At 41.7% G+C, this 26822-nt stretch overlaps 1 protein-coding gene across 5 annotated transcripts in view; it reads right to left on the bottom strand.

The window, feature by feature from the left end:
- Mpzl3 (myelin protein zero like 3) overlaps positions 1-26507 on the bottom strand; it is a 30157-nt gene extending 3650 nt beyond the window's left edge. The window contains exons 1-5 of one of the 5 annotated variants that reach the window (XM_045146164.1): positions 26435-26507; positions 17705-17871; positions 11386-11596; positions 8819-8984; positions 5646-5709 (exon numbers count right to left, since the gene is read on the bottom strand). In XM_045146164.1, the coding sequence (XP_045002099.1) occupies positions 5646-5709; positions 8819-8984; positions 11386-11596; positions 17705-17871; positions 26435-26507 (681 nt within the window). Of the gene's footprint in view, positions 1-5645; positions 5710-8818; positions 8985-11385; positions 11597-17704; positions 17872-26109; positions 26152-26434 lie in introns of those variants that run through there. The other 4 variants (XM_045146165.1, XM_045146167.1, XM_045146168.1 and 1 more) reach the window with 4 other exon arrangements.
- Positions 26508-26822: the final 315 nt, after the last annotated feature.

Below are 26822 nucleotides of genomic sequence, written 5' to 3'. Positions count from 1 at the left end.
ACCAATCAAAAAGGACCAAGCAAATGTTATACATTCCTGTGGCTCTTATGACTAGATAAGTTTGCTTAAGGTTCCACAGCTACTATGTAATCAATCAGCTTGCAACATATATTCTCTTGCTAAATGTCAACCAATCCTATAACTGCTACATTAGAAATTCCCCTTTTCTTTGTTTGAACCTAATAAAAGCTCCTCCCAAATGCCATTCAGGGCTCTTGGACAGACTCACTGCATTGGTAAAGTCTGGAGCCCAAGCTTAAGCCCAAAATAAAGCTCTTTGCTGTTTCATATCTGTCCAACTCTCTTGGTGGTCTTTGGGGACTCCGTGATCTGGGCATAACATTTGGGGGATTGTCTGGGATCCACAACCCCCCCCCCCCAGAACCCCGACACATTCAGCTGAACTGCCGGCTGGTAAGTGCCTATGTTTTGTCTTTCTTTCAGTCACTATAGAAGCGAGCTCACCCTGTAATTCTGATTTTGCCCCCATGGTGTGGCGGATACACCACTGGTGACCACCCTGCCAGCCTGGGGCACCCAGGACCACCTGACAGGGATTCAATCCCCTTAGTGGATTTGCAGAGACAAAGCAGGTCACACCTGTGACTCGGCGAGAGACCACAGTCTCACTTTCAGTTTTGCCTCCAGTGGCCAAGAGGATTTATTCTTTTTCTGTGTGTATTCATTGTGCTTGTTAGCTGTGTTGTGTTTGTGACTGTAACTAAAGAGATGAAACAGATGCAGGTGATGCCCCTTTCTCTTCTAGAGAATCATTTCAAGGAAATCAAAGACCACACTCATAACCTGAGTGTAGAAATTAAAAAAGGGAAAGTTAAATGTCTTTTGCAGAAGCAAATGGCCGACCTTCAATGTTGGGTGGCTGACTGAAAGCACTTTCAACCTACTGACCATTTGCCAGATGTTCTAAGTCAACTTCAACTTACATAGAGGATTACTGAAAACAACAGAATTCCCTCTGAAGAGATAACTTATAATTTGTCAGGTGTTTAAAAAAAAAGGGGGGGGAGCTGGAGAGATGGCTTAGCGGTTAAGCGCTTGCCTGTGAAGCCTAAGGACCCCGGTTCAAGGCTCGGTTCCCCAGGTCCCACGTTAGCCAGATGCACAAGGGGGCGCACGCGTCTGGAGTTTGTTTGCAGAGGCTGGAAGCCCTGGCGCGCCCATTCTCTTTCTCTCTCCCTCTATCTGTCTTTCTCTCTGTGTCTGTCGCTCTCAAATAAATAAATTTTTTAAAAAAATTAAAAAAAAAAAAAGATTGTAATGTCCTGTTACTTAAAAGGAGGAGGCAACCAATCTGACTTCTAGGCCAGCCTACCTCAAGATAGTAACAAAATTTGCCTTAGTTTCTCCAAATGAAAACATTCCCGAGTCTTATTGGCTTTAATGACATAAAAGTCTTTAAACTACTTGTTTGTTAGTGAGTAGTAGGACTAATCAATTTGGTGTCATTTTTTTTTAAATAGCCTTATAAGAAAGATGGTTAATAACTGGGCGAGATGAATTGATTGAAGGAACTGGGAAGGAATTTTTCAATGTTGGGACATAGAATGCTCGTTAAAAATGCTTTTTGAGTGGTACTTAGATCAGAATAGTAAAGTATGTGGATAAAGATGTGTGTATGGGGCTGGAGAGATGGCTTAGCGGTTAAGCGCTTGCCTGTGAAGCCTAAGGACCCTGGTTCTAGGCTCGGTTCCCCAGGTCCCATGTTAGCCAGATGCACAAGGGGGCACACGCGTCTGGAGTTCGTTAGCTGTGGCTAGAAGCCCTGGCGTGCCCATTCTCTCTCTCTCTCTGTCTCTTTCTCTCTCTGTCACACTCAAATAAATAAATAAAAATGAACAAACAAAAAAAAAAAACATTTATGGAGAGCCAGAGCCTCAGAGGCCCCCAACACCTCAGCACTCAAGCAGACCAAAAATGAACCCAACATGGCTCAGGGAAATTTTGCGGAAGAGGGGGCGGAAAGGATGTCAGAGTCATATATTGGGTCATGATTTGCAGAGACATTTATCATACCAATAACTGGGGGCTAACTCCACAATGCACGACCCATTTACATCAACAAGGAGGGTCCAGTGGGAGGGGGTAGATCACAGATGAGCCTAAACAATGGTACCAAACTGCCTGTATTTACTGAAAAGAAAACTAATAAATTCAAATTAAAAAAACATTTATGAAGGTTTATATTAGAATTTATCTAGCTTTTTTGGCTCACAAAAGACCAGATTCTGCTCTATTGTATGTAAGTAAATGTCTCATTTTTGGCATCTTAAGTGCTTATAGCAAAATTAACTTTTAAGATATATTCCCTACTTTAGGGTATAGCCTCATGCTGAAACAATGGTCCTCATCTGACAAAAATAATTTCAAGCTCCATGGTTCTGTTTCCAGTGTTCTCTGGGTAACTGGTACCCACACAGGTATCTGAACTAATCAAAGATGTTTTCAAACACAAGTGTTAAGACTTTATATTATTTTATTATTTGTTGTCCTTTTCTAACAATTTCTGGGTTAAATTAATTAATTTGTAAATTAATTAGTATTATTTTCAAGGCTGGGTTCTGCCTGTATTTATAAATGTTCAATATTTAAATATAAGATATACCTATTTTCTATGCCTCAGATATATGACTTATGCTGCCACAGTACAACAAAAATTTAAAAGATTGGACAAAATGATTTTAGAAGCCCTTGTGCCATTCTTTAACTAAATCTATTTCAGTAATCAAATGTGCTCTATATGTACATACATCCAGGCTGGTGTAACTTCCTAAGTGTGACAATTACCTATGTAGAAGCCAAAGCCAATTGGAATCATTGGAGCAAAAAGCACCAATATTTTGGTTTGTGCTCCCAGGTCATGAGGCCACTGGAGATGATGGGACATTCCTACACAGGCCCCCTGGTAAGTCACCTGTCTTCCTGAGCAAGGAGGATACGGAGAACCAAACAAAATTGGTGTACAGTCGGAAACAGGAGAGTCACAATTGAGGAACAATCAGTCCTCCTGTCTTTCCAAAGAAGGGAAAACTAGTTGGCCAGCACAGCCCTGACTCAACCTAACAGACAAAAAAAAAAAAAACAGTAAGCTATAGGGCTACTCCTGGGTCCCTAAAGTCTCTTTGGAGAGCCATTAGTGACCTCCAAAATTAATCCTTAATTAATTTTGGCTATCTGCATGGTCTTAAACACTCAGAGAAAAATATATAACCAAATATAAAAATACATTAAATATAAATGGCCTATTAAGTAATACAACAAGAACTTTCTAAGAGGAGAAACAAACAAATATTAAGACATCTTTTCCCCATAGTTCTAATTATATAATTTAAAAATCTATAGATGTCAAAAGGGTTATTTTCAAATTTAAAATATATAAATAAGTTTTGAGACCAAAAATATATTTGTACAGCCTTTAATGGCACCCAGTAGCTCTCTATCATCAAGGTTAAATGTTATGTATATGTTTCTGATAACTCTGCTAATATCTCATCTGTTTTACAAGCCATGTCAAATACTACTGTGCCATTTAATGAATAGTTCTCAAAGAAAATCTCAGCCAGCTCATCCTCAGATGGTCCTGAGACAATCCAAGCCTGTCTACGTAGATTGCCTCAACCTCAAAAAGGACCAGTTTACTGTGTGCTGACTTCTCATTAACTCCTTACTTTCATTCTTTCTCCCCAATGTTCTCTTCCAAGACTATCTTCTTATAGTCTGGGGTCCATTAGAATAGTTCCCCTCTCTGGAAGAGACTATCTAACTGCAACAAGTCCCCACTTCACGTCCCATTCAGCAGAAAATAGTAAATGATCTGATGTCTTCGTCCCAGTTCCCTAAAAGCAGTTAGAGTGTCTTCTCATGAGAGGGAGAAAAAAAGGGGAATAAAATTAGGGTGACTGGACCCCTGAAGGTAAAAAGGACAAGAAAAAAATGTATCTCTTGCCCAGTTGCAAAGAACTGTGTTTTCCATGTGTGCTCTGAGTCCCTGGCTCAACAAAGGACAGGCCTCGCCCTCTTTGATGCAGGTCATGTCTCTCTGCCCGTCCAGCTCTAAACCAACCAGAGCTGAATGCCTGTTCAATATTTCCATAACCAGGACCAGTTATGTCTAGAGTAATCACCCTATACATAAATAATTCCTCTTCCACTTATTGTTTCCCAGTCTTGATTGCTTCACAGGTATATCTCTACAAAAAATCTACAAATTCCACCTGCGCCAACTACCTGCACCAACTAAAGGAGATCTTCATCCCTCTGCTGGTAGGCCTTCATGTGACACTGTCTCTGGGTGCCTCCAGGGACCAACAGCCTCAAATCTCTCCAGAGACAATAAACTTTCTCATGGCCTATGTGCACAAAAAAAGTGTGGCCACGCTTGCAGGCCATTTATGAAACTGGACCACCACCAACACCCCAAAACTACCAACCAGGGGACTGGGTCTTTGTATATCACCACTGTTGCAAGACCCTCAAACCTCACTGGAAAGGGTTAAGGCTATACAACAGAATCAAAATTGGTATAAATATATGTTCGATTGGTCTCCTTGGTTAACAACCTTGCTTTCAGCCCTGGCTGGACCCCTAGTTTTACTATTATTATTACTAACCCTCGGACCCTGCATAATCAATAAATTAATCTCCTTTGTCAGGGAACAAATCAACACAGTGCAACTCATGGTGCTTACGACACAGTACCATCCCTTACAACCTCTCCCCTAATAAGGACCCAAGATTGGGTCCTCTTAAGTTACAAGCAGAGGGGGGAATGAAGAGCCCAAACCAAAGTAATGCCATGACAGGCTTTAATAGGCATAAGTTCCTGTTTCCCTGCAAGGCCCAAATTACTGATGCAACACTTTGCAGTTACTGGGGAAAACAACCACAAACTGCCCAGTACCCAAAATAACCCCTGTAATGGGCCAATCAAAAAGGACCAAGTAGATGTTATACATTCCTGTGGCTCTTGTGACTACAGATAAGTTTGCTTAATGTTCCTCACCTACTATATAACCAATCAGCTTGTAACATGTATACTCTTGCTAAATGCCAACCAATCCTGTAACTGCTATGTTAGAAATTTTCCTTTTCTTTGTTTGGACCTAATAAAAGCTCCTCCCAAATGCCATTCGGGCTCTTGGATGGACCCACTGCATTGGTAAAGTCTGGAGCCCAAGCTTAAGCCCAAAATAAAGCTCTTTGCTATTGCATATGTGTCAAACTCTCTTAGTGGTATCTGGTGACTCCATGATCTGAGAATAACAATATCGCTCAGATTCCATGAAAAATATGAAGGCTTGGCAGAAAAGTTAAGTTTGGGGTTCTGAGTACAGTAAATCAAAGCCCCTAATATCCATTCAGTGAAGACTTTGTATCAGTCAGCAGAGACCCTCTCTACACCACCCCCTTCCCTGTAAGAATATTGTTCCAATTCCATAAGACAGAAGACAAAAATCATGCTGAGAATTATTTGTTGGCCCCAGAAGCCAAGTGCTCTGGAGAAAGATGCTAGCTCACACTTTCCCTGTGCCGATCTACACACCCTCTGCTTCCACTGAGAGAAAAGACACATTCAGACAGGCAGCAAGAGAGAAGCCAGCAGAAAACAGAAGAGCCCAGGGACTTACCAGACACTCCGCACAGCGGACACAAAGCCTCGCCATGCAGTCATCTTTCTCCTCCTGATCAGTGCTGTGGAAAGAGTACAAACCAAATCCCAGTTGTCACTGTGCTCAGTATAGGGGACAGTTCAAAACTCACGTATAGAAATGACATGGGTTTAAGATCTCAGTTCTGCCACTTATTAGTTAGATGTGTGGACAGATTACCTTAACTTCACAATCCTGCTTACTAATCTACAAAAATGTAGGCATTACCACATACTGTGTATGTGTACATGTGTGCGTGTGCACACGTGCAAACATCACGTGATATGTCATATGCACATGTGTATGCCCATGCAATACCCCATCTATGCCCCTGCAGTAGCCAGAGGGGAACATCAGGTGTCCCCCTTCATTGTCTTCTGCCCATTCTCACTTGAGCCAGAGTTTGTTACTGATCCTGGATCTTGCCATTTTTTTCCTGCAAGCCTTGGTGATTACCCAGTCTCTGCTCCACACAGATCTGGGATTACAGATGTATGTGGCTACAACTAGTTATTTTTGTGGGTCCTGGGGTTCAAACTCAAGTAGTCTCTCAGGCCTCCTCACATCCTCAGGATTATATAGGAAATGCTCTCAACCACTGAGGTATCTTTCCAATCCACCACAGACTCTTTTTTTTAAATTTTTAAAAATTAAAATAAGTAAAATGGAATTAAATTATAATAAGTAAAAAATAGTGCCGGGCATGGTGGCACATGCCTTTAATCCCAGCACTCGGGAGGCAGAGGTAGGAGGATCGCCGTGAGTTCGAGGCCACCCTGACAATACAGAGTGAATTCCAGGTCAGCCTGAGCCAGAGTGAGACCCCACCTCGAAACCCCCCCCCAAAAAAAGTAAAAAATAACCACTGTGAAATATGCATCACAGTGCCCAGCATATGGTCAATAAACAGCAGAGAGTCATAATCATTCATTCAGAAAGGTACTGAGTACTGACAATGTCTCAAACATCAAGTTAGGAAGAACATAAGAGAGCAACCTGGTGTGTGAAAGAACTCACAATCTCACATGGAATATACACTTGTTAAATACGCCATAAAATAATGTGATAAATGGGTTTTTTTATAATTTTTTTATTTGTGAGAGAGTGAGAAAGAGGCAGAGAGAGAATGGGCATACTAGGGTCTCCAGTCACTGCAAATGAACTCTAGACACATGTGCCACCTTGTGCATCTGGCTCACATGGGCACTAGGAAATCAAACCTGGGTCCTTACATTTCATAGGCAAGTGCCTAGCTGTTAAGCCATCTTTCTAGCCCTGACATATGTTTTAACAGAGTGAGGGTGCAAATACTATGGCAGTAAAGGGCAGAGAGTGACTGTTTACCTCTTTGGGACTCAAGGAGTAACAAGAGAAGAGGATGATTCAGCTGGATTAAAGGCCATAAGAAAGTGCTTCCAAGTAAATGAGAGAAAAGACGGATATTTGATGAATGAAGAGTATGTGAGTATGTGTGTGTGTGTGTGTATGTGCATGCACGTGTGTATGTGTCTACATATACTCAAACATATTCATATATACCTGAGTGGGGGGTAGCTAGGCTATGGGTTAAGTGAGAACAAGTGATACGAAACAATGACTTGGGATCGTATCATAAAGGATTTTATATACTATGCTTAGAAACAGACCTTGGGGTGCTGGGAAGATGGCTCAAGCAGTCAATGGAGCTTGCTTGTAAAGCTTGTCAGCCCAGGTTTAATTCCCAAGCCATCTACATAAGCTGGATACAAAAACTGATGCAGAGCTGGAGAGATGCCTTAGCAGTTAATGTGCTTCCTGCAAAGCCAAAGGACTCAGGTTTAATTCCCCAGAACCCATGTAAGCCAGATGTACAATTTGGCACATGTGTCGGGAGTTTATTTGCAGTGGCTAGGAGCCCTGGCATGCCCATTCTCTCTATCTGCCTCCTTCTCTCAAATAAATAAATCAGTATTTTTAAAAAAATAGTGCAAGTTTCTGGTGATTGTTTGCAACAGCAAGAAGCCCTGGCATACGTGCGCGCGCGCGCACACACACACACACACACACACACACACACAAACGTATATGCAAATAAGGAAGGAAGGGAGAAAGGAAAGGAAGTATGGAGGGAGGGAGGGAACAGAAGGAAGAAGAGAGGGAAAGAAGGAGAAAGGAAGGAAATAAAGAAGGAAAGAAGGGAGGGAGGAAAAGGGATTCAGTGAACGGGAAGTAGGACTAGATAACATAAAGAGGAGGAATATGATGAAAATACATTTTTGCATATGTGAAATTGTCAAAAAATAAAGCAATATAAAATATTATGCACACAGAAAGAAAACTCTAGAACCTCTCAGGGTCAAGACTCCCCCCACTGTCAGGTTAAGAACTTCTATTGTGGACAATAAATAAGTCAGAGAACTTTAATGCAGATCTTTGCTACTTTTTTTAAAATGAATTTCTTTTTTAGGGAAAACACTGTGTCATGCTTGATCTTTGGCAGAATGCTTCTAATATCCACAACCCATTTGGCCCTTTCATAGCATCTGCTGACCAAAAATAGTTTCTGTTTATTTAAATTGTCTTTAAATTGCTGTCCATAGCTATTGGTAAAGCCTCCCGCATTGCTCATGCATTTTCTGTTGGTGGTGGGAGAGAGGTGAGGAAGAGATGGGAGAGAGAACATGACTCTCATTTCTTTTTTTTTTTTTAAGATATTTATTTATTTATTAGAGACAGAGAGAGGGAAAGAGAGAGAGAGAGAGTAAATGGGCACACTAGGGCAGCTAGCCACTGCAAACCAACTCTAGATGCATGTGCCACCCTATGCATCTGGCTTACATGGGACCTGGAGAATTGAACCAGGGTCCTTAGGCTTTGTAGGCAAACACCTTAACTGCTAAGCCATCTCACCAGCCCCATGACTGTGATTTCTAAAGAAGACTAGGACCATACTCTCATCCCCCCCACACACCTCTCTCCAAATCAATTATCTACACATTTCCTTTTCAACCTTTCTTCTGGTCCTCTTTAGCAGAATTATTCTGAGAGGAAGTTTCACCAGCAGAACTAACCTCAGCCTAGAAGAAAAGGTGTGAGGATGTGGGGGTGATGGACCTGCCCCACAAGCAGGGACCTGAAGAGGAAATGAGCTAGAGGCTCACTGTGGGACTTACTCATCTGAAACTTCAATGGAGGACTTCTTATAGCCAGACTTGCTCCTCTTCTTCATCCCTGCTGCCTTCCTCCCCATTCTCACCAGCAGCAGAACAACCACCACAGCTGAGGGAATGAAGACAAGAATGGAAAGGAGGGCCACAGAGGACAGCATGGTGCCAAAACCTAGAGGGACAACAAAAGAGAAGGATGTAAAAGTCCTTTCTTTGACATGAGACATGTCTCGTATTCTTTTGTTTCTCTATTTTAAAAATTATTTATTTATGTATTTGCAAGGAAAGAGAGAGAGAGAATATGGAAGCACCAGGGCCTCTAGCCACTGCAAAGAAGTCCAGATGCGTGTACCATTTTGCACATCTGGCTTCACATGGATCCTGGGGCACCAAACCCAGGTCATTAGGCATTGCAGGTAAGTGCCTTAACTGATGAGCCATCTCTCCAACCCCGCTTCTATATTTTTGCTTTTATATTTCTGATCATGGAAAAAGTAGTACAACACAAAACTACAAGAGGATAACCATGTATTCATAATTTTACATACAGAAGTAAAACATTAATATCTGCCAATTCAATCTTCTTTTAAGAGATAAGTATATGGGGAAGAAGTGCATACTAGAAGTATAATCATATTTATATCTTATTTTAATATTTTTACATTGGGTATAACAAATATGCTTTCTTGCCATTAAAACTTTCTTCCAAATATGATGTTTGACAGCTCCATAGTATTCTATTATATTGAATCATTTACTGAATCAATTCTTTAATTCTAGACATTTTAAATTATTTGAATCTATAAGTCATAATTGGATAACCATCCTTGTAGATACATCTTCATACTTACCTCTATGTCCTTGAGGTAAAATTTCCAAATGGAATTAGAAGATCAAAGAGCACATGCTTTTAAGAAATGTGATTCCTACTACCAAACTGCCTTCCAGAAAAAAACAGTATCAGTTCCTCTTTCCTAATAGCAGTATGACTGGGCACATGTATTTGAAGCCTATCAATCACTGTCAAAGTAAATGAAAATGATTAGAGGACAAAGAAACAGAGGAGATGAATGAAGGGAGGGAAACAGAAAAGTGAGGAAGGAGAAAAGATCCCCAAAACAGTAAGGCAACTGTCGTGACTCACAGTGCATCTCTAAGTCTTTGGTTGAAATCCAGTTACAAGCTAGAATGACCACTTAATATGCTGAAGAAGTCAATCCTTGCTCATCTCCGCCTGTCTTGCTGTGGCTCTCTACAGCACAAAAGAACCTCCCATCATTAGACCCAGGCAAGCATGCTGTCTCAAGACTGAGGGTGTGGATATAACAGGGAAACTGGAGTGACTTCTATGTCACAGAGATAACATCCCTCATTCACTCTTATGGAATGGTTCACCTGGCATTCCACAAGATAGTTTGTCACCTGAAGTTCAAATGAAAAAGTGACACTGCAGAACTACAACAACATTTGAAGAGAAAATTCACTTTTCTTTTTAAAAAAATATTTTATTTATTTGAGAGAGAAAAAAATAAAGGCATAGAGAAAGAGAGAGAGAGAATAGGCATGTCAGGGCCTCCAGCCATTGCAAATGAATTCCAGATGCATGTGCCACTTTGTACATCTGGCTTACATATATACTGGGGAATCGAACCTGGGTCTTTAGGCTTTGCAGGCAAGTGCCTTAACCACTAAAGAGAGATAGCTTAGCGGTTAAGTGCTTGCCTGTGAAGCCTAAGGACCCCAGTTGGAGGCTTGATTCCCTAGGACCCACTTTAGCCAGCCCCCACAAGGGGGCGCACACATATGGAGTTTGCTTGCAATGGCTGGAAGCCCTGGCATGCCCCTTCTCTCTCTTTCTCTCTCTCTCTCTCCCTCTTTCCCTTTCCATCACTCTGAAATAAATGAATAAATAAAAACTTTTTTAAATTCTCTTAAAGACTATATCAGGGGCTGGAGAGATGGCTTAGCAGTTAAGGCACATGCCTGCAAAGCCTAATGACTCATGTTCAACTCTTCAGATCCCATGTAAGCCCAAACAAGGTGACACAAGTATGCAAGGTTGTGGCTCACACATCTGGAGTTCAATTACAGAAGCTGGAAGCCCTGGTGTGCCAATTCTCTCCCCTGCTCTCTTCCTCTCTCTCTCTCTCTCTCTCTTGCACATAAAAATGGCCAGTCTGTTGAGCTCTTGCCTCATCCCAAAAAAAGAATATCAGGGGCTGGAGACATGGCTTACTGGTTAAGCGCTTGCCTGTGAAACCTAAGGACCCTGGATCAAGGCTCGATTCCCCAGGACCCACGTTAGCCAGATGCACAAGGGGGCGCACGCGTCTGGAGTTCGTTCGCAATGGCTGGAGGCCCTGGCACACCCATACACACACACTCTCTCTCTCTTTCTCTCTCTCGCTCCCCCTCTTTCTCTCTCTATCACTCTCAAATAAATAAATATACAAAAAAAAAAAGAATATCAAGATAGAGAAAAATCACTTTGACACAATGACCCAACCAGAGCACCAAACAGACAGCTCTGCTTATGAATGGGAAGAAAGCCAGTGGCAGTGGCAGTAGCTTACCCCTTTCTGTGACCGTCAGCTCTGTCAGGGGGATATTATGATACACATCTGGGGGATTCTTCACAGCACAGCTGAATGTCCCATTGTCCTGTAGGGTAGGGTTGCTTATGCTTATGGATGCATCACCTTTGTATACATTTCCAGCCCAGGAAATCCGATCCCGAAATGTGCCTGCTGTTGTTGGGTACTGGAAGGACTGATAATGAAAAATCTAAGAAAGCAACACCATGGGAGAAAATGTTAATTTGGAAAATGCAATGAACTGTAAAGCTCATTTATCCAAAGTACAAATACTTGTATAGGGTTATTATTTGGGTTTTTTTGTTGTTGTTGTTTTGTTTTGTTTTGGGGGTTTTTTGTTGTTGTTTTTTTTTTTGGTTTTTCAAGGTAGGGTCTCACCCTGGCTCAGGCTGACCTGGAATTCACTATGTAGTCTCAGGGTAGCCTCAAACTCACAATGATCCTCCTACCTCTGCCTCCCAAGTGCTAGGATTAAAGGCATGCCCCACCATGCCAGGCTCTTTTAATGCTTTTTAAAATATTTTATTTTTATTTATTTATTATATTTATGAGAAAGAGAAAGAGAAAAAAATGGGTGTGCCAGGGTCTCTAACTACTGCAAATGAACTCCTGACACATGCACCACCATGTGCAGCTGGCTTACATGGGTTCTGGGGAATCAAACCTGAGTACTTAGGCTTCACAGGTAAGTGCCTTAATCACTAAGCTATCTCCCAAGCCCTTGATGTTTTTTACCAACCTCCCTCCTACATGTAAAAAGAGATGAATAAAACTGATCAGAGGATCTGGGGAGATGGTTCAGCAGCGAAAGGCACCTGCTTGCAGACTGCCAGCACAGGATCAATTCCCCAGTAAGTACATAAAGCCAGATGTACAAAGTGACACATGCATCTGGAGTTTGTTTACAGTAACAACAGGCCAAGGTGCACCAATATACATATTCTCTTTCTCTTGAATATAAATAAATAATTTTTTAATTTTTTAAATTTTTTTTTGGTTTTTTTTGAGGTAAGGGTCTCACTCTAGCCCAGGCTGACCTGGAATTCACTATGGAGTTTCAGGGTGGCCTCGAACTCACGGCGATCCTCCTACCTCGGCCTCCCGAGTGCTGGGATTAAAGGCATGCGCCACCATGCCCGGCCATAAGTAAATAATTTTTTAAATGACCAGGCCAGGCATGGTGGTGCATGCCTTTAATTCCAGCACTTGGGAGGCAGAGATAGGAAAATCACTATGAGTTCCAGGCCACCCTGAGACTACTTAGTGAATTCCTGGGCTAGAGTGAGACCCTATCTCGAAAAACCAACCAACCAAAAAAAAAAAAAAAAAAAAAAAAAAACCTTATCAGAAAAGAGAAAGAGGACTGATGAGCTGATGAGCAAGTACTGGGATCCTAACTCTTAAATCTCTCCTAAATTCTCCCTCAAGCCCTCAAGTAAAATCGTCATAGCTACAGTAAGTTCAGACTCCATAAAATATCTGACAATATATACAGGCTTTTCCCCCCCAGTTTAAAACATTTATTTATTTTTTAAAATACTTTAAGGGCTGGAGAGATGTTTTAGTGGTTAAGGCACTTGCCTGCGAAGCCTAAGGACCCAGGTTCAATTCCCCAGAACACACATAAGCTAGATGCATATGATGGCACATACATCTGGAGTTCGTTCACAGTGGCTAGACCGCCCATTCTCTCCCTCCCTCTCTCTCTCTATAATAAATAAATAATATTTTATGTATTTAGTTGCAAGCAGAGAGAATAAGACCAAGACAGAGGGAGGGAATGGACGTACCAGGGCCTCTTGCCATTGCAAATAATCTCCAGATGTTATTTTTATGTTTTTTAGGAACTGCCACATATTTTCCAAAATGGCTGTGCTAAGTTACATGAATAACTTTCCCTTTTCTCCAATCCCTGCCAACACTTGTTAGAATTTGTCTTTATATTTTATTAGCATATGTTAATTAAACATAAGAATAGATTTCATCATGACATATACACAGTATATTTTTGTTTTGTTTTGTTTTTCAAGGTGGGTTCTCACTCTAGCTCAGGCTGACCTGGAATTCACTCTGTATTGTCAGGGTGGCCTCGAACTCTCAGCAATCCTCCTACTTCTGCCTCCCAAGTGCTGGGATTAAAGGCATGCGCCACCACACCCGGCCACATGTATTTTTATCATATTCACCCCCATTACCCTTTCCTGTTCTACTCCCACTCCTGCTTCTCCCCTCCCTCTTCCCAACCCTTCCCCCTTATACTTCCAAGTCTTTTTGTTGGGGAGGGTTGTCCCATTGAGTTTCTCTGGGGCTGCCCACAGGATGCTGGGTAAGGGGTGATTTAGCAGAGCATGGCTCTACACCAGTGTCCACTTGTCCTTTTGATAATAGTCATTTGACAGGTGTGCAGTGACAGCTCATTGTGATGTAGTTTGTTTTCTCTGGTGATTAGAGCTGTTGAGCACTGTTGAGCATTTTTGTGTATCTGTTGACCGTTAACATCATTTCTTTTGAGAAGTATCTGTTCGTAGTCTTTGACCATTTTTTAATCAGGCTGTTTAATTTTAATTGGTTTTTAATTTGTTTATATGTTTTTGGTTTTTCAAGGTAGTGTTTCTGCTCTAGCCCAGGCTGACGCAGAATTCACTATGTAGTCTCAGGGTGGCCCTGAACTCACCAAGATCCTCTTACTTCTGCCTCCACAGTGCTGGGGTTAAAAGTGTGCAGCAACACACCCAAGGGTTTTTTGTTTTGATGTGATTTGGTTTGGTTGTTGTTGCTTTTGTATTTACTATTCAATACAGGGTCTCACCCAGTAACCAAGGCTGGCCTGGAACTCAGTGTATAGCCCAGACTAGCCTTGAATGTGTGGCAATCCTGCTTCAGCTGTAATCACAGGTATAAATTGCAATGCCCAGCTTTAATAGAGTTGTTTCCTTGACATCTTTTTGGTTGTCACAACTGAGGAGATGAGTTACAGGTACCTAGTAGGGAGAGATCAAGGGTACTGCTAAACTCCCACAATGCATGACAGTCCCTCCAAAGAATCACCCAGCTCAAAACGCCTCAGTTGAAAGCTTTGTTCTAAAGTAGCACTTAATATTTGTGCATCACTTTATAGTTTACAAATGACTTCTTCATATCTATTCTCTTGATTCTTCCACCACCATTGCCACACTATGTGAGGCAGGTATAACTGTTCCAAGTTTATAGAAAGGGAAACAAGACCAAAACCGAAAAGCAAAATGAGCTGCCCAAAGGTGCACAATTAGCAAGTAACAAAGGGAGATTTTGTTTACTCTCAAAATACTGGAGGAGTGTAATATAGTCCAGTCTCTCACATATCTACCGGGGTTAATCCAAGCCCCAGTCAAATGCCTGTTAAGTATTGGATGAATATATCCTGAGTTAAAACAACATTGCTTTGGACTGGTGGTCCATCAACTGGACTCTTCAGCACCAAAAGCACATATTTGTGCCTGGAGGTGGGCCAGAAGGTGCTATATAACAATATGACTTTGCTCTCTTGTGCAAGACACAACACTTTCTTATTTCTGTGTTTACTTGGCACCCTCCAACAGAGAAAATCAGGCATTTCTAAGCACCCAATTATTATTTTGTTGTTGTTTTCAAGGCTGGGTCTCACGTTAGCCCAAGCTGACCTGAAACTCCCTCTGTAGCTCCAGGCTGACCTCAAAGTCACTGTGATCCTCTTACCTCAGCCTCCTGAGTGCTGGGATTACAGGCGTGCACCACCACACCTAGTCAATTTTGAAGAACAATCCCTTACAGAAGATGCTGAATCACTTATTGATCAACTTATTCATGCAGTCACTCCATAAATACCTTGTTGTAGGTGTGTTAAGCAAGAGGATATTATGGGAAGCACACAGTAATAGTCCCTGCTCTCACAGAATTTACACTAGTAAGAAATAGAGACTCTAGGGCTGGAGAGATGGCTTAGTGGTTAAGTACTTGCCTGTGAAGACTGAGGACCCCGGTTCGAGGCTCGATTCCCCAGAACTCACATTAGCCAGATGCACAAGGGGGTGCACGCATCTGGAGTTCGTTTGCAGTGGCTGGAAGCCCTGGCGTGACCATTCTCTCTCTTTGTCTGCTTTCTCTCTGTCTGTCGCTCTCAAATAAATAAATAAAAACTTTAAAAAAAAAAAAAAGGACTAAAAAAAGAAATCGAGACTCTAAGAAACAAGTGTGATGAGTGTTCCAACATGGGAGATAAAGAAGGCCTACTGATCCAGGCACGGTGGTGCATACCTCTATCTCAGCACTACGGAGGCTGAGGCCTAAGGGCTGCTGTAAATTCAAGGCCAGCCTGGATTACACAGCTGAGTTTAAGGCCAGATGTAAATACAAAGTAAAGCACTATCTCAAACAAACAACAAAGACCTACCACTGATTATCAGGATAAAGGGGTTTAAAGCTCTTTATTGAGAAAACTAAGCCTGCTATAGATCTTCAAGGTTAATTTAACTTATAAATTCGTGATACTCAAATCCTTACTATGTGATTAATCTGGCAAGCTAACCATGTAACTGTAGCATTAAGCAATTGGCTCTGAAAGTGCAGCTCAGTTGAGTTTGCTGGTTTTCTGACCAGCCTCACAAAAGACTACTAAGGGAAGTGCTGCCTGCATATAAGGTTTCTGACCCAAGAAGCTCCCCATCATTTACTCTGTCCTACTTTTGAACAAGGTGGCAAAGCCAAATAAGGCTTTATTCTCAGTACTCAGAATGAAGTGAACTATTTTAGGTCTAAAGAAATAGGAACTGTGACTCCAGCTTCGTTTCCTTCCCTACAGTATCCTCCATGTAGCACACAATAATGGCCCCTAAAACAGGATTCAAAGCTTAGGCATTAAATGAAAGGAAAATGTTTTCTAATAAAAGAAAATGAATAAAGAACACTTTCTAAAATCCAATTTGCATAAGATTCAGGCATTCACCTTTTTTTTTCTTTTTTCTTTTTCTTTTTTTTTTTTTGAGGTAGGGTCTCACCCTAGCTCAGGCTGACCTAGAATTCACTATGTAGTCGCAGGGTGGCCTAGAACTTGTGGCAATCCTCCTACCTCTGCCTCCCAAGTGCTGGGATTAAAACATTCACAATCTTGAATAGCAACTGTCCTGAGCTAAGGGTACTGCTGGAACCATAAAGAAAAAGTGTTTTACAGCTGTTATCTTCAATGAGATACCCACAATGGAACTTGAACCATAAATGTGTTTTATATGTGTGACTAAAGTATATTGCTTTAAATATTGCAAGACCATCTGTCACCGACTTCTGACACCAACACAAGTTGCTACCATTTCCTTCAAAGGCAGCTATATAAATCACTGCAGATGTAGATGTTTATACACTGCGAGAAGAAGCCAGGAGCACAGGTATTTAGACAGGCACACCCCCTGAGAAAACAGGATGTAAGCAGTTTTAAGAGAAAGGGTGTCTGCCACTGGGACCTATAGGCTGTTTCTAGCTGACAGTCCTGGAGAGGCCCTTTTCTGACATGAGATCTGAAAATGAAGCTATAACAACATACAAAAGAAAAAACAAGGAGGAAACAAAATTAAACCATGCTTCCTCCTTCCTCTGAGGGTTTTTTTTTTTTTTTTTTTTTTGGGGGCTCATTCTTTCTTCTACTCTACCCTACCTCAAATTACTAAAATTCCCTTCCTCTGAGTTTTTGATAACTTTTTCCTTGCAGGTTTTATGCAAAATTCATATGTGGAAGAATGAAAGGTCCTATGTGACCAAACAAATGTCATATAAGGCAGAAGTCCATCTCCTTCCAAAGACTCAAAAAACTAATTTTTTCTCTTTCTTTTCTCTCTTTTTTTTTTAAATGGAGTTTAAGCTACATATGTGTAGCTCCAAACCCACTATGTAGCTGAGATTGCCTTGAACTCGTGATTATTCTGCTTCTACTACCTGACTGTTGGGATGACAGGTGTGTGCCACCATGACAGAAAGAAACTTTCTTTAAAAGTCCATACTTGGGCTGGAGAGATGGCTTAGTGGTTAAGGTGCTTGTCTGCAAAGCCTAAGGACTCTGCAGATGTTCAACTCCCCAGATCCCATGTAAGCCAGACACACAAGGGGACACATGCACACAAGGTGACCCACATGTCTGGAGTTTGATTACAGTATCCGGAGGCCCTGGCACACCAATTCTCTCTCTCACTTGCTCTCTTGCTCTCACTCTTACTTTCTCTAATAAAAAAAAAAAAAAAATTTAAAGCCAGTCTGTTGGGCTTGCTTTAAAAAAAAACAAAAAGTCCACACTTACAAATTCTGTGCGGCTGCTGCTGGGAGGACGGTATGTCCAGTCTATGGTCAGTTTGTCAGTGACATCTGAAGTCGACTTGAAGGTGCATTTCAACTTGATCTTTTCTCCAACATAACCTCGTACATGAGCATCTACGTGAATCTCCAAGGACAGGACAATCTGCACACCTAATCAAAGCAAGCCCAAACACTTACAATGTATATGTTCTGTTGGAATATGAAGATGTGAGTAAACAATATAGACATACTAGTGTTCATTTTTAGGACTCCACCAAAAATCTATCAATATCTTCTCAGGCAAGTCCACAAAGGACATGAATATTTATTCATCTCAAATAACATATTGATCATATTGAAATTTTAAATCATAATGAATGTTTACATAAAAATTGAAAACCTGGTCACACTAGCATTTTTCCAAACATAGGATTGTGGTTAACTGAAATACAAAAGGCTGTAATACCCACCTCTTCCTCTTCCCTCCTCCACCCATGGACCCACCCACACAAATTCCAGGAATGCAGCAGTTCTGGTGGGGTATAAGGGATTACCCAAGTATGTTTTATTTGTAGCATGACGCTACCAGATCTTTAATCACTAACAAAATAGGAATGTGTATACAGGATTTTAAAACAAACTCCCCCAAGAGAGTTGTATCTAGACCTTTTCTTGTCTTTCTCTTTTTGTTTTTCTTTTCTTTTTTTTATTTGAGACACACACACAGAGATAGAGACAGATAGAGAGAATGAGCAGACCAGGGCCTCCAGCCACTGCAACTGAACTCCAGATACATGCGCCACCACCTTGTGCATCTGGCTTACATAGATCCTGGGGACTCAAACCTGGGTCCTTTGGCTTTGCAGGCAAATGCCTTAACCACTAAGCCATCCCTACAGCCCTTCTTTTTTTTTGAGACAGTATCTTGGTATGTATCCAAGGCTAAACTGAAACTTTTCATGTAGCCTAGGATGGCCTCAAACTCACAATCCATCTGCTTCAACCTCCCAAGTGCTGGGATTACTACCGTATCTGGCTTTTATTCCTCTCTTAAAGGTTCATAAGTCACACATACGTTAAAAGTATATTATAGAAGGCTTGGGTGTAAAGCAGTTCTTCTGTACTTGGAAGGCCCTGGATTCTCAACCCAGCATTAAAAGAGGGGGCTGGAGAGATGGCTTAGCGGTTAAGGCGCTTGCCTGCAAAGCCAAAGGACCCAGGTTTGACTCCCCAGGACCCACGTAAACCAGATGCACAAGGGGGCACATGCATCTGGAGTTCATTTGTAATAGCTAGAGGCCCTAGCATGCCCAATCTCTCTCTTCCTACCTGCCTATTTCTGTATCTCTCTCTCTCTCAAATTAATAAATAAAAATAAAATATAGAACTTTAAAAAAATTCTTTCAAAAAAGCTGGGCATGGTAATGCACATCTTTAATCCCAGCACTTGGGGGGAAGAAGTAGGAGAACCAATGTGAGTTTGAGGCCACCCTGAGACTATGTAGTGAATTACAGGTCAGCCTGAGCTAGAGTGAGACCCTACCTTGAAAAACCAAAAAAAGAAAAAAGAAAAAAGAAAGTAGGGCTGGGGAGATGGCTTAATGGTTAAGGCACCTGCCTCCAAAGCCAGAGGACCTAGGTTCAGTTTCCCAGGACCCACGTTAGCCAGACGCACAAGGTAGCATCTGTAGTTCATTTGCAGTGGCTGGTGGCCCTGGCATGCCCATATTCATTCTCTAGCTTGCTCTCTCGCTCTCGCTCTCTCTCTCGCTCTTACTCTCTCTCTCAAATAAATAAAAAATATAAAATATTAAAATATATATATAAGGCTGGAGAGATGGCTTAGCAGCTAAGGTGCTTGCCTGCAAAGCCAAAGGACACAGATTTACTTCCCCAGGACCCATGTAAGACAGATGCACAAAGTGGCACATGTGTCTGGAGTTTGTGTGCAGGGGCTGGAGGCCTTGCATGCCCATTCTCTATCTCTCTCTATCTGCCACTCTCTCTCAAATAAGTAAGTTTTTTTAAAAAGTTAAATTTTTTTTTTAAAAGTAAATCATGGAGAGAAAAAAGGAATTGAGTGTAAAGATAAAATAGCATTTTTAAACCCTCTAGAAAGTGGTCTTTCCCAAGCCACTCATTTCCAACTTTAACACTTCACCACTCCCAATAGCTAGTACTTCCTTCTAGCCAGTTCTGCTATTGGAAAACATTGAGAAGAAATTTATCTTCCATTAAAGAGCCCCTATTTTTGGAAATTAAGTCACTATGTTTTTCCTGCTTCCTTTTCTACCTCAATAAGCAATGATTTTTTTTTTTTTTTTTTTTTTTTTCCTGGTAGCTAAAGAGAGCCACAAGATTGCAGAAAAGAGCAAACCCACACAAAACCAGTGGCCTTTCAGGCGTAGGCAGGATGGTATAATGATTGGACACCAAAGCCCCTAAGCTAAAGGATCTGTATAAATCCCAGCCTTGGGCTGGAGAGATGGCTTAGCAGTTAAGGTGCTTGCCTATAAAGCCCAAGGACCCAGGTACGATTCCCCAGGACCCATGTAAACCAGAGGCACAAGGTGGCACTTGTGTCTGGAGACTCTGGTGCGCCCATTCTCTTTATCTGCCTCTTTCTCTCTCTAATAAATATAAATTCCAATCTTATCACTTGCTTAGCTGTGCAACTTTAGCAAGTTACTTCTTCAGTTTGTTCATATGGTGGAAATGATAACAGGACTTACCTCTGAAGGTCACTGTGAAGATTAAGAGTTAAAATACATGCTACACTAAAAAGCCTACCTAACCTGAGCAAATGCCCAATGCATGCTGATAGCATCAGCACCATTAATCACCTCTTCCCTCACCTACACTCTCCTGACCTTTCTTACCACAGGCAGTTGAGTCATCAGTCCCACTGCCTTTACCTCAGCCTGCTTTGATTCATTTTCTCGCGCTTCTCTAGACAATCTTGTCTGGTCACATTCCTCCTGAAAGGAGGAGACCAAGACAATGCTTGCTAATAAGAACTTTAGTAAGAATCTGGCCCATCCCAACATGATGGTCATCTGGTTGGCCCACAGCATCCTTTCCAACACTATGCTGCTAAATTTGTCTTTCCTTCTGTGCTTCACAAAACACTTTACTCCACCTGAAAAGCCTTCATCCTTCAGTACCCATTCTCTGTTACACCCCCACTCTTGACCTATCAATATGAAAAAAAGCAAAAAAAAAAAAAAAAAAACTTTAATCAGTACTCATGATCCAGGCCTAAAAACTGGAATGTGAGAACAAATGCATAAGCTTTATGGGACTCTCATCCTATTCTTTTGAGCAAAAACATAAGTATAAAGTATGGATTTGGAATTGGTCCAACCTGCACCCAAGTTCTAACCCATCTGTTATCTGGCTGTGAAGCCTCGATCACAGTTAGTGAGCTTATTTAACCTTCAGTTTCCTCACTGGGTAAATGAGAGTAATAACCTTCATTGGATCACTGTGCAGATCCAGTACAATTTTTTTAAAAAAAGGGGCTGGAGACTTGGCTCAGCTGTAGACTGGGTGGGGGGGGGGGGCACTCTACAGTCTATCCCCAGTACCAGAATGAATATGAATGAATGAACAAACATGAACTGTGTACTATAGCATCTAACCTAAAAACTTTCAATAAACATTAGCCATTATTATGAAAATGGGTATCACACATATTTAAAAAAACCTTTAAGTAGAGAAAGGAAGGGAGAAGGATACTTAATAGGTTGATATTGTATATATGTAATTACAATGATTGTAATGGGGAGGTAATATGATGGAGAATGGAATTTCAAATGGGAAAGTTGGGGGTGGGGAGGGAGGGAATTACCATGGGATATATTTTATAATCATGGAAAATGTTAATAAAAATTTAGGGCTGGAGAATGGCTTAGCGGTTAAGCGCTTGCCTTTGAAGCCTAAGGACCCCGGTTCGAGGCTCGGTTCCCCAGGTCCCACGTTAGCCAGATGCACAAGGGGGCGCACGCATCTGGAGTTCGTTTGCAAAGGCTGGAAGCCCTGGCGCGCCCATTCTCTCTCTCTCCCTCTATCTGTCTTTCTCTCTGTGTCTGTCACTCTCAAATAAATAAATAATTTTTAAAAAAAATTTAAAAAAAAAAACCTTTAATAGGGCTGCAGAGATAGCTTAGCAGTTAAGGCATTTGGCTGTGAAGCCAAAGGACCCAAGTGTGAGTCCCTAGGACCCACATAAACCAGATGCACAAGGGACACATGTGTCTGAAGTTTGTTTGCAGTAGCTAGAGGCCCTGGTATGCTCATTCTCTGTCTGTCTCTCTTCTCTCTCTCTCAGTGCTTGCAAATAAATTTTTAAAAATTAAACCTTTAAGAATTCACTGCTGGGCTATGGAATAAAACCTAAACAATCAACAATCTGCCCCAAACTTCTGCCATCTATTCATTGTACCCCTTTTAAAATGCCCAGAACCTCCAGCCACTTTCCAGTCCCTCTGCTATTAACGATGTCTTTATCTGATTATGGCTTTGTCTGGAAGGAGCTTCCCATCCCCACCAATTCTGACTTGGTTGCTCCCCACTACAACCACATCCCCAAACCTCACATATCTTCAAAACCCAATTCAAATATCAGCCTCCTTTGTGATACCTTCCCAGTTTCCCTGATGAAGATCATTGTTCTTTCTTCAATGTTCTCTCATAATTCTTAGTACATAATACTACTAAAATTCATGTCATAGTTACACCTTGTTTATAAACGCTATTTCCTCCATGAAATGCAAGCAACTTCACAGTAATAATTGTGAAGGAACAGGGAGAGAGATACTGAAAGAGGTGTATTGGTCACCATAATTTCGAGTTTAAGAACAAAAGGTGCCATTGGTCACCCACTCTCTCCTTATCATCTCCATTACAGTATTTACAATTCTCTGAATTCCCCTATGCTTCTGTCTTTCCATTACACCCATTCAGGAAAAGCCTGGCTCTCGATCATCATTTCTAGACTGGACTAATATACCCTAAAAGAGAAAAATCACACAAGTGCACAATTACCAAAAGAAATTAACATCAAGGGAAGGAAGGTGTCAACAATGGCTTCCAGGTTTCTAACTTAATAAAGCCATTCATGGAGAAAAGGAAAACTAGAATGCACCAGGTTTGGAAGAAATATAAGTTTGATTCTAAGAAAGTTTAGCTATCTTTGATACCTAAGGGATAATGTCAAAGCCAGATGGTCAGGATTCAGAGATCTATGGCCCATGGGTCAAGTAGAAACAAGCAGCTCTCATGGGAACCAACCTTACCCATGGCTCTGTGAGTGACCCAGGCTGGCCCAAACCAATCAATACTTCCAGTGGTCTCCTAATAAACAACTAAATAAATTTCAACAACTATATGTAAACGAAGTTTTATGAGGATGCAGCCATAATCATTTCTTTATGCCTATGGCTGTTTTTGCACATTTGGCAGAGCTAAGTAGCTGCAATAGAGACCATGTGCCTGCAAAGCCTAAAACATTTACTCTCTGTTCCATTATGGGCAAAGGTCAATACCTGGTGTAGAACAAAAAAAAAAAAAACAAAAAACTGGGTTAGTTGGAAGTTGGAATCTCTGTAGTCTCCCTCCAACCAGCTTTCCATACTGACATTTCTCTCTCCCCTTCCCTCCTTCCTTCCTGCTTTCCATCTCTCTCCCTCCTTCTTTCCTTCCCTCTCAGCATTCAGTCTTTATCAAGTCCTTTCTTCTTATAGATCTTCCTTTCTTTTTTATTCAATTCTTTTTTTGTTTTGTTGCTTGTCTTTTTTAAAAAAAATATTTATTTTTATTTATTTATTAGAGAGAGAGAAAAAGAGAGAATGGTGCCAGGGCTTCCAGCCACTGCAAAAGAATTCCAGATGTAGGCACCACTATGTACCTCTGGCTCATGTGTGACCTGGAGAATTAAACCTGTATCCTTATGTTTCCCAGGCATGTGCCTTAACCACTAAGCCATCTCTCCAGCCCAAGATCTTCCTTTCTAACCCAATGTTACGTTCACTCAGTACTTTCCATCTCAATATAATGACATCACATCTGACTTTATTACTTGGTCTCTTAAGACAAGATCATGGCTATGTGGCCCAGGCTGGCCTCTAACATCCAATCCTCTTGCCTCCATCTCTCAAGAGTTCCTAAGAGTTTGGATCAACATGCTTGCCTTGGTAGTTATCTTTCCACCTGAGTCAGAAAGTATTCTGGAGCTGGAGAGATGGCTTAGCAGTTAAGCTGCTTGCCTGTGAAGCCTAAGGCCCCAGGTTCAACTTCCCAGACCCTACATAAGCAGATGCACATGGGAGCACATGCGTCTGGAGTTTGTTTGCAGTGGCTAGAGGCATTGGCATGTCCATTCTCTCTCTCTCTTTCTCATAAATAAATAAAAATAATTACTTTTTAAAAAGCATTTTGGCCAAGTAAAAACAGTCAATCATATTAACACCCACAGAGAATTAGCAAAAAGCATTTAATATGGGAAAGAAAACAAGAAATGATATTCTAGCACAAATCATTTTATACCTGGAAGGAATTAAACAAGACAAAGCAAAGCTCCCAATTTTACACAATTTTCCAAAATATTAATCTGCCAATCTTTAATTCACATAATTGCATAGCTATATGAAAAAGAGAAAAGTGCAAAGCTGGGCTCCCTAGTCTATCATTTCTATACACTTAAACAACTGGTATGGCAGGACCAGACTTATAACTTAAGGCAAAAATCAAACAAGCTAATAATTTAAAGGGTTCTATCTTTGAAGAGGGAAGGCAAGTAAATGTTGGTTAAGAAACCAAAACCTAACCCCTAACATTCCAAAGTGACATAGCCACAGACCAAAAAAGGACAAAACACTGAAAACATGCTAAATCAAAGAATCTAATCACAAAAAGCCCATATTGTACAGTTATTTTTCTGTGAAATGTACAGAATAAGCATACCCATAAATGTAGAAAGTTGATTGGTGGTTGCAAAGGCCTAGGAAAAGCTAGGAATGAGTATGGGACTTCTTTTTAGTATGAGGGGGAAAATGATATAAAATTGGTTGTAATAATAAGTGCATAACTCTGAATACTAAAAATGATTGAATTGGGCTGGAGAGATGGCTTAGCGATTAAGGTGTTTGCCTGCAAAGCCAAAGGATGCTGGTTCGATTCTCCAGGACCCATGTAAGCCAGATGAACACGGGGTTGCATGCATCTGGAGTTCGTTTGAGTGGCTGGAGGCCCCAGCATGCCCATTCTCTCTCTCTCTCATAAATAAAATATGTTTTAAAAAAAGATTGAATTGGACATTTCAATGGGTAACTATAGCATATAAATATATAAATTAATTGGTTCCTTTTTAAAGGGCAGAATATAAATCTATTTAGCAAGACTTAGAGCAATGGCTGGGTAATGTAGCTCTATATTCAACAAGTACATAGAGATTATAAAATTAAGGATGACTTTTTCTTTTCTTTTCTTTTTTTGAGACTGGGCTCTGATGTCAAATTCACTATGTCACTGAGGATGATCTTGTATTTCTGATCCTCCTGCCTCCACCTCCCCATTGCTGGGATTATAGGCATAAGCTAGTTTTCAATATTTGAATTATTTGGTCTGCTAGGTTTGAGAAATACTCTTCTAAGTGAAATGACATTACCTTTAAGAAAAGATCCACCATTTCTGGAATTTTTTTCTCACTGGGACAATATTTGAAAGTATGTGTATAAGAGAGAGAGAGAGAAGACCTGGGTTTCTATTAAGTAGCAGTAAGCCAGTCTAAATACTTGCAAAAAGAACTAAGATGAAGATGAAGAACTGGACACATATGATGACCCAGGGAGCTGGGAGGGATCAGGAAGGGTGCTGGCAGCATGCACATTAGTCACCAGATTAAAAAAAAAAAATCCTCCCCAGCCTTACCTAATGAGATTTAGGGCACCTGACGTCTTCACATTTATATAATATTAAAAATCCTTTTCAGAAATCCCCATTACTCATAGAAAAATGTTATAACAATTTATTCTAATGCCAGCTACACTAATATCTGGTTTCCCAAGAAGACACAGAAAAAAAAAAAATCCAAGAAATAGTTGCACCCTAAAATAAAGGTAGTTTGGATTGAAATTTAGGCCATCTCAGGCAAATTTAGGCAAAAACTGCACGAAAGCAAAACCTATCCGCAGTGTACACTGTTATGGACTCAATACTTCTGATACCAGTTAAAAGGTTAAACCTTCAAAAGAACCGACACGCCCTTTGCTATATTTTACGACGTTTTAAAAGTGCTAAGGTAGTTGCTTCCACCCCCCCAAAACTATGTCTAACAAAAATCACATCATAGCCCTTGTCTGGTCAATATTTTATTTCATGGCCCCTGATAATCACAAAAAGTAAAATTACTACGAGGCATGATTCTGTCTCCCAAAGTTCGGAAGGCAAACTACAGCGCACAAAACCCACAGCCGGCTGATGCTCTAGAGAGCGGCGGACGCCCCCGAACCGGAGCCGCCGTCAGCACCAGCCGCGGGCCGCAGCCACGCCGGGCGGCCCCCGGGGCCGGAGGGACGGGCAAGAGGCCGCGGACGCCGCCGACCCGCGCAAAAGACGACGTCCGCCCCAAGCGCCGACGGGGGCTCTCCTGAGACGCCCCCACCCGGAACCGGAAAAGCGACCATCTTCCCCAAGCCCCCGGCCGGAAGTGGGGCGCCGCGGCCGGGACACTCACCGCGCACGAACAGGACGCCCAGCAGCGGCAGGAGAGCGCGGCCGCGGCCCCCGGCGGCTCGGCGCGGCCGCATCCCGACGGCGCCGCACAGCCCGGCGCGCCCGGCTCCCGGCTCTCGGCGCCCACGCAGGGGCCACCGGAAGTGACGTCGGGCGGGAGGCGCGTTGAATGGCGACGGCGAGCTGCCTCGGGACTTGGCCCCGTCCCCAGACCTCACCAGCCGGCGCCGCGCGGCGGTTCTTTGACCCTCAGGTGCAAGCTAATTGGTCCGTCTTGCTTGAAACTGAAGTAACTACAGACTTGGGGGACACCATTTTATTTTTATGGAATCCTGCAGGACCAATCCAGACGTAACCCGGAGATATTTTAGTTCAATTCTCAGAAGCGT

Source organism: Jaculus jaculus, chromosome 3, assembly GCF_020740685.1.
Source record: "Jaculus jaculus isolate mJacJac1 chromosome 3, mJacJac1.mat.Y.cur, whole genome shotgun sequence".
Taxonomy (NCBI): Eukaryota; Metazoa; Chordata; class Mammalia; order Rodentia; family Dipodidae; genus Jaculus; species Jaculus jaculus.
The sequence above is the reverse complement of the archived record's forward strand: the minus strand, read 5'-3'. Positions and strand labels throughout refer to the sequence as shown.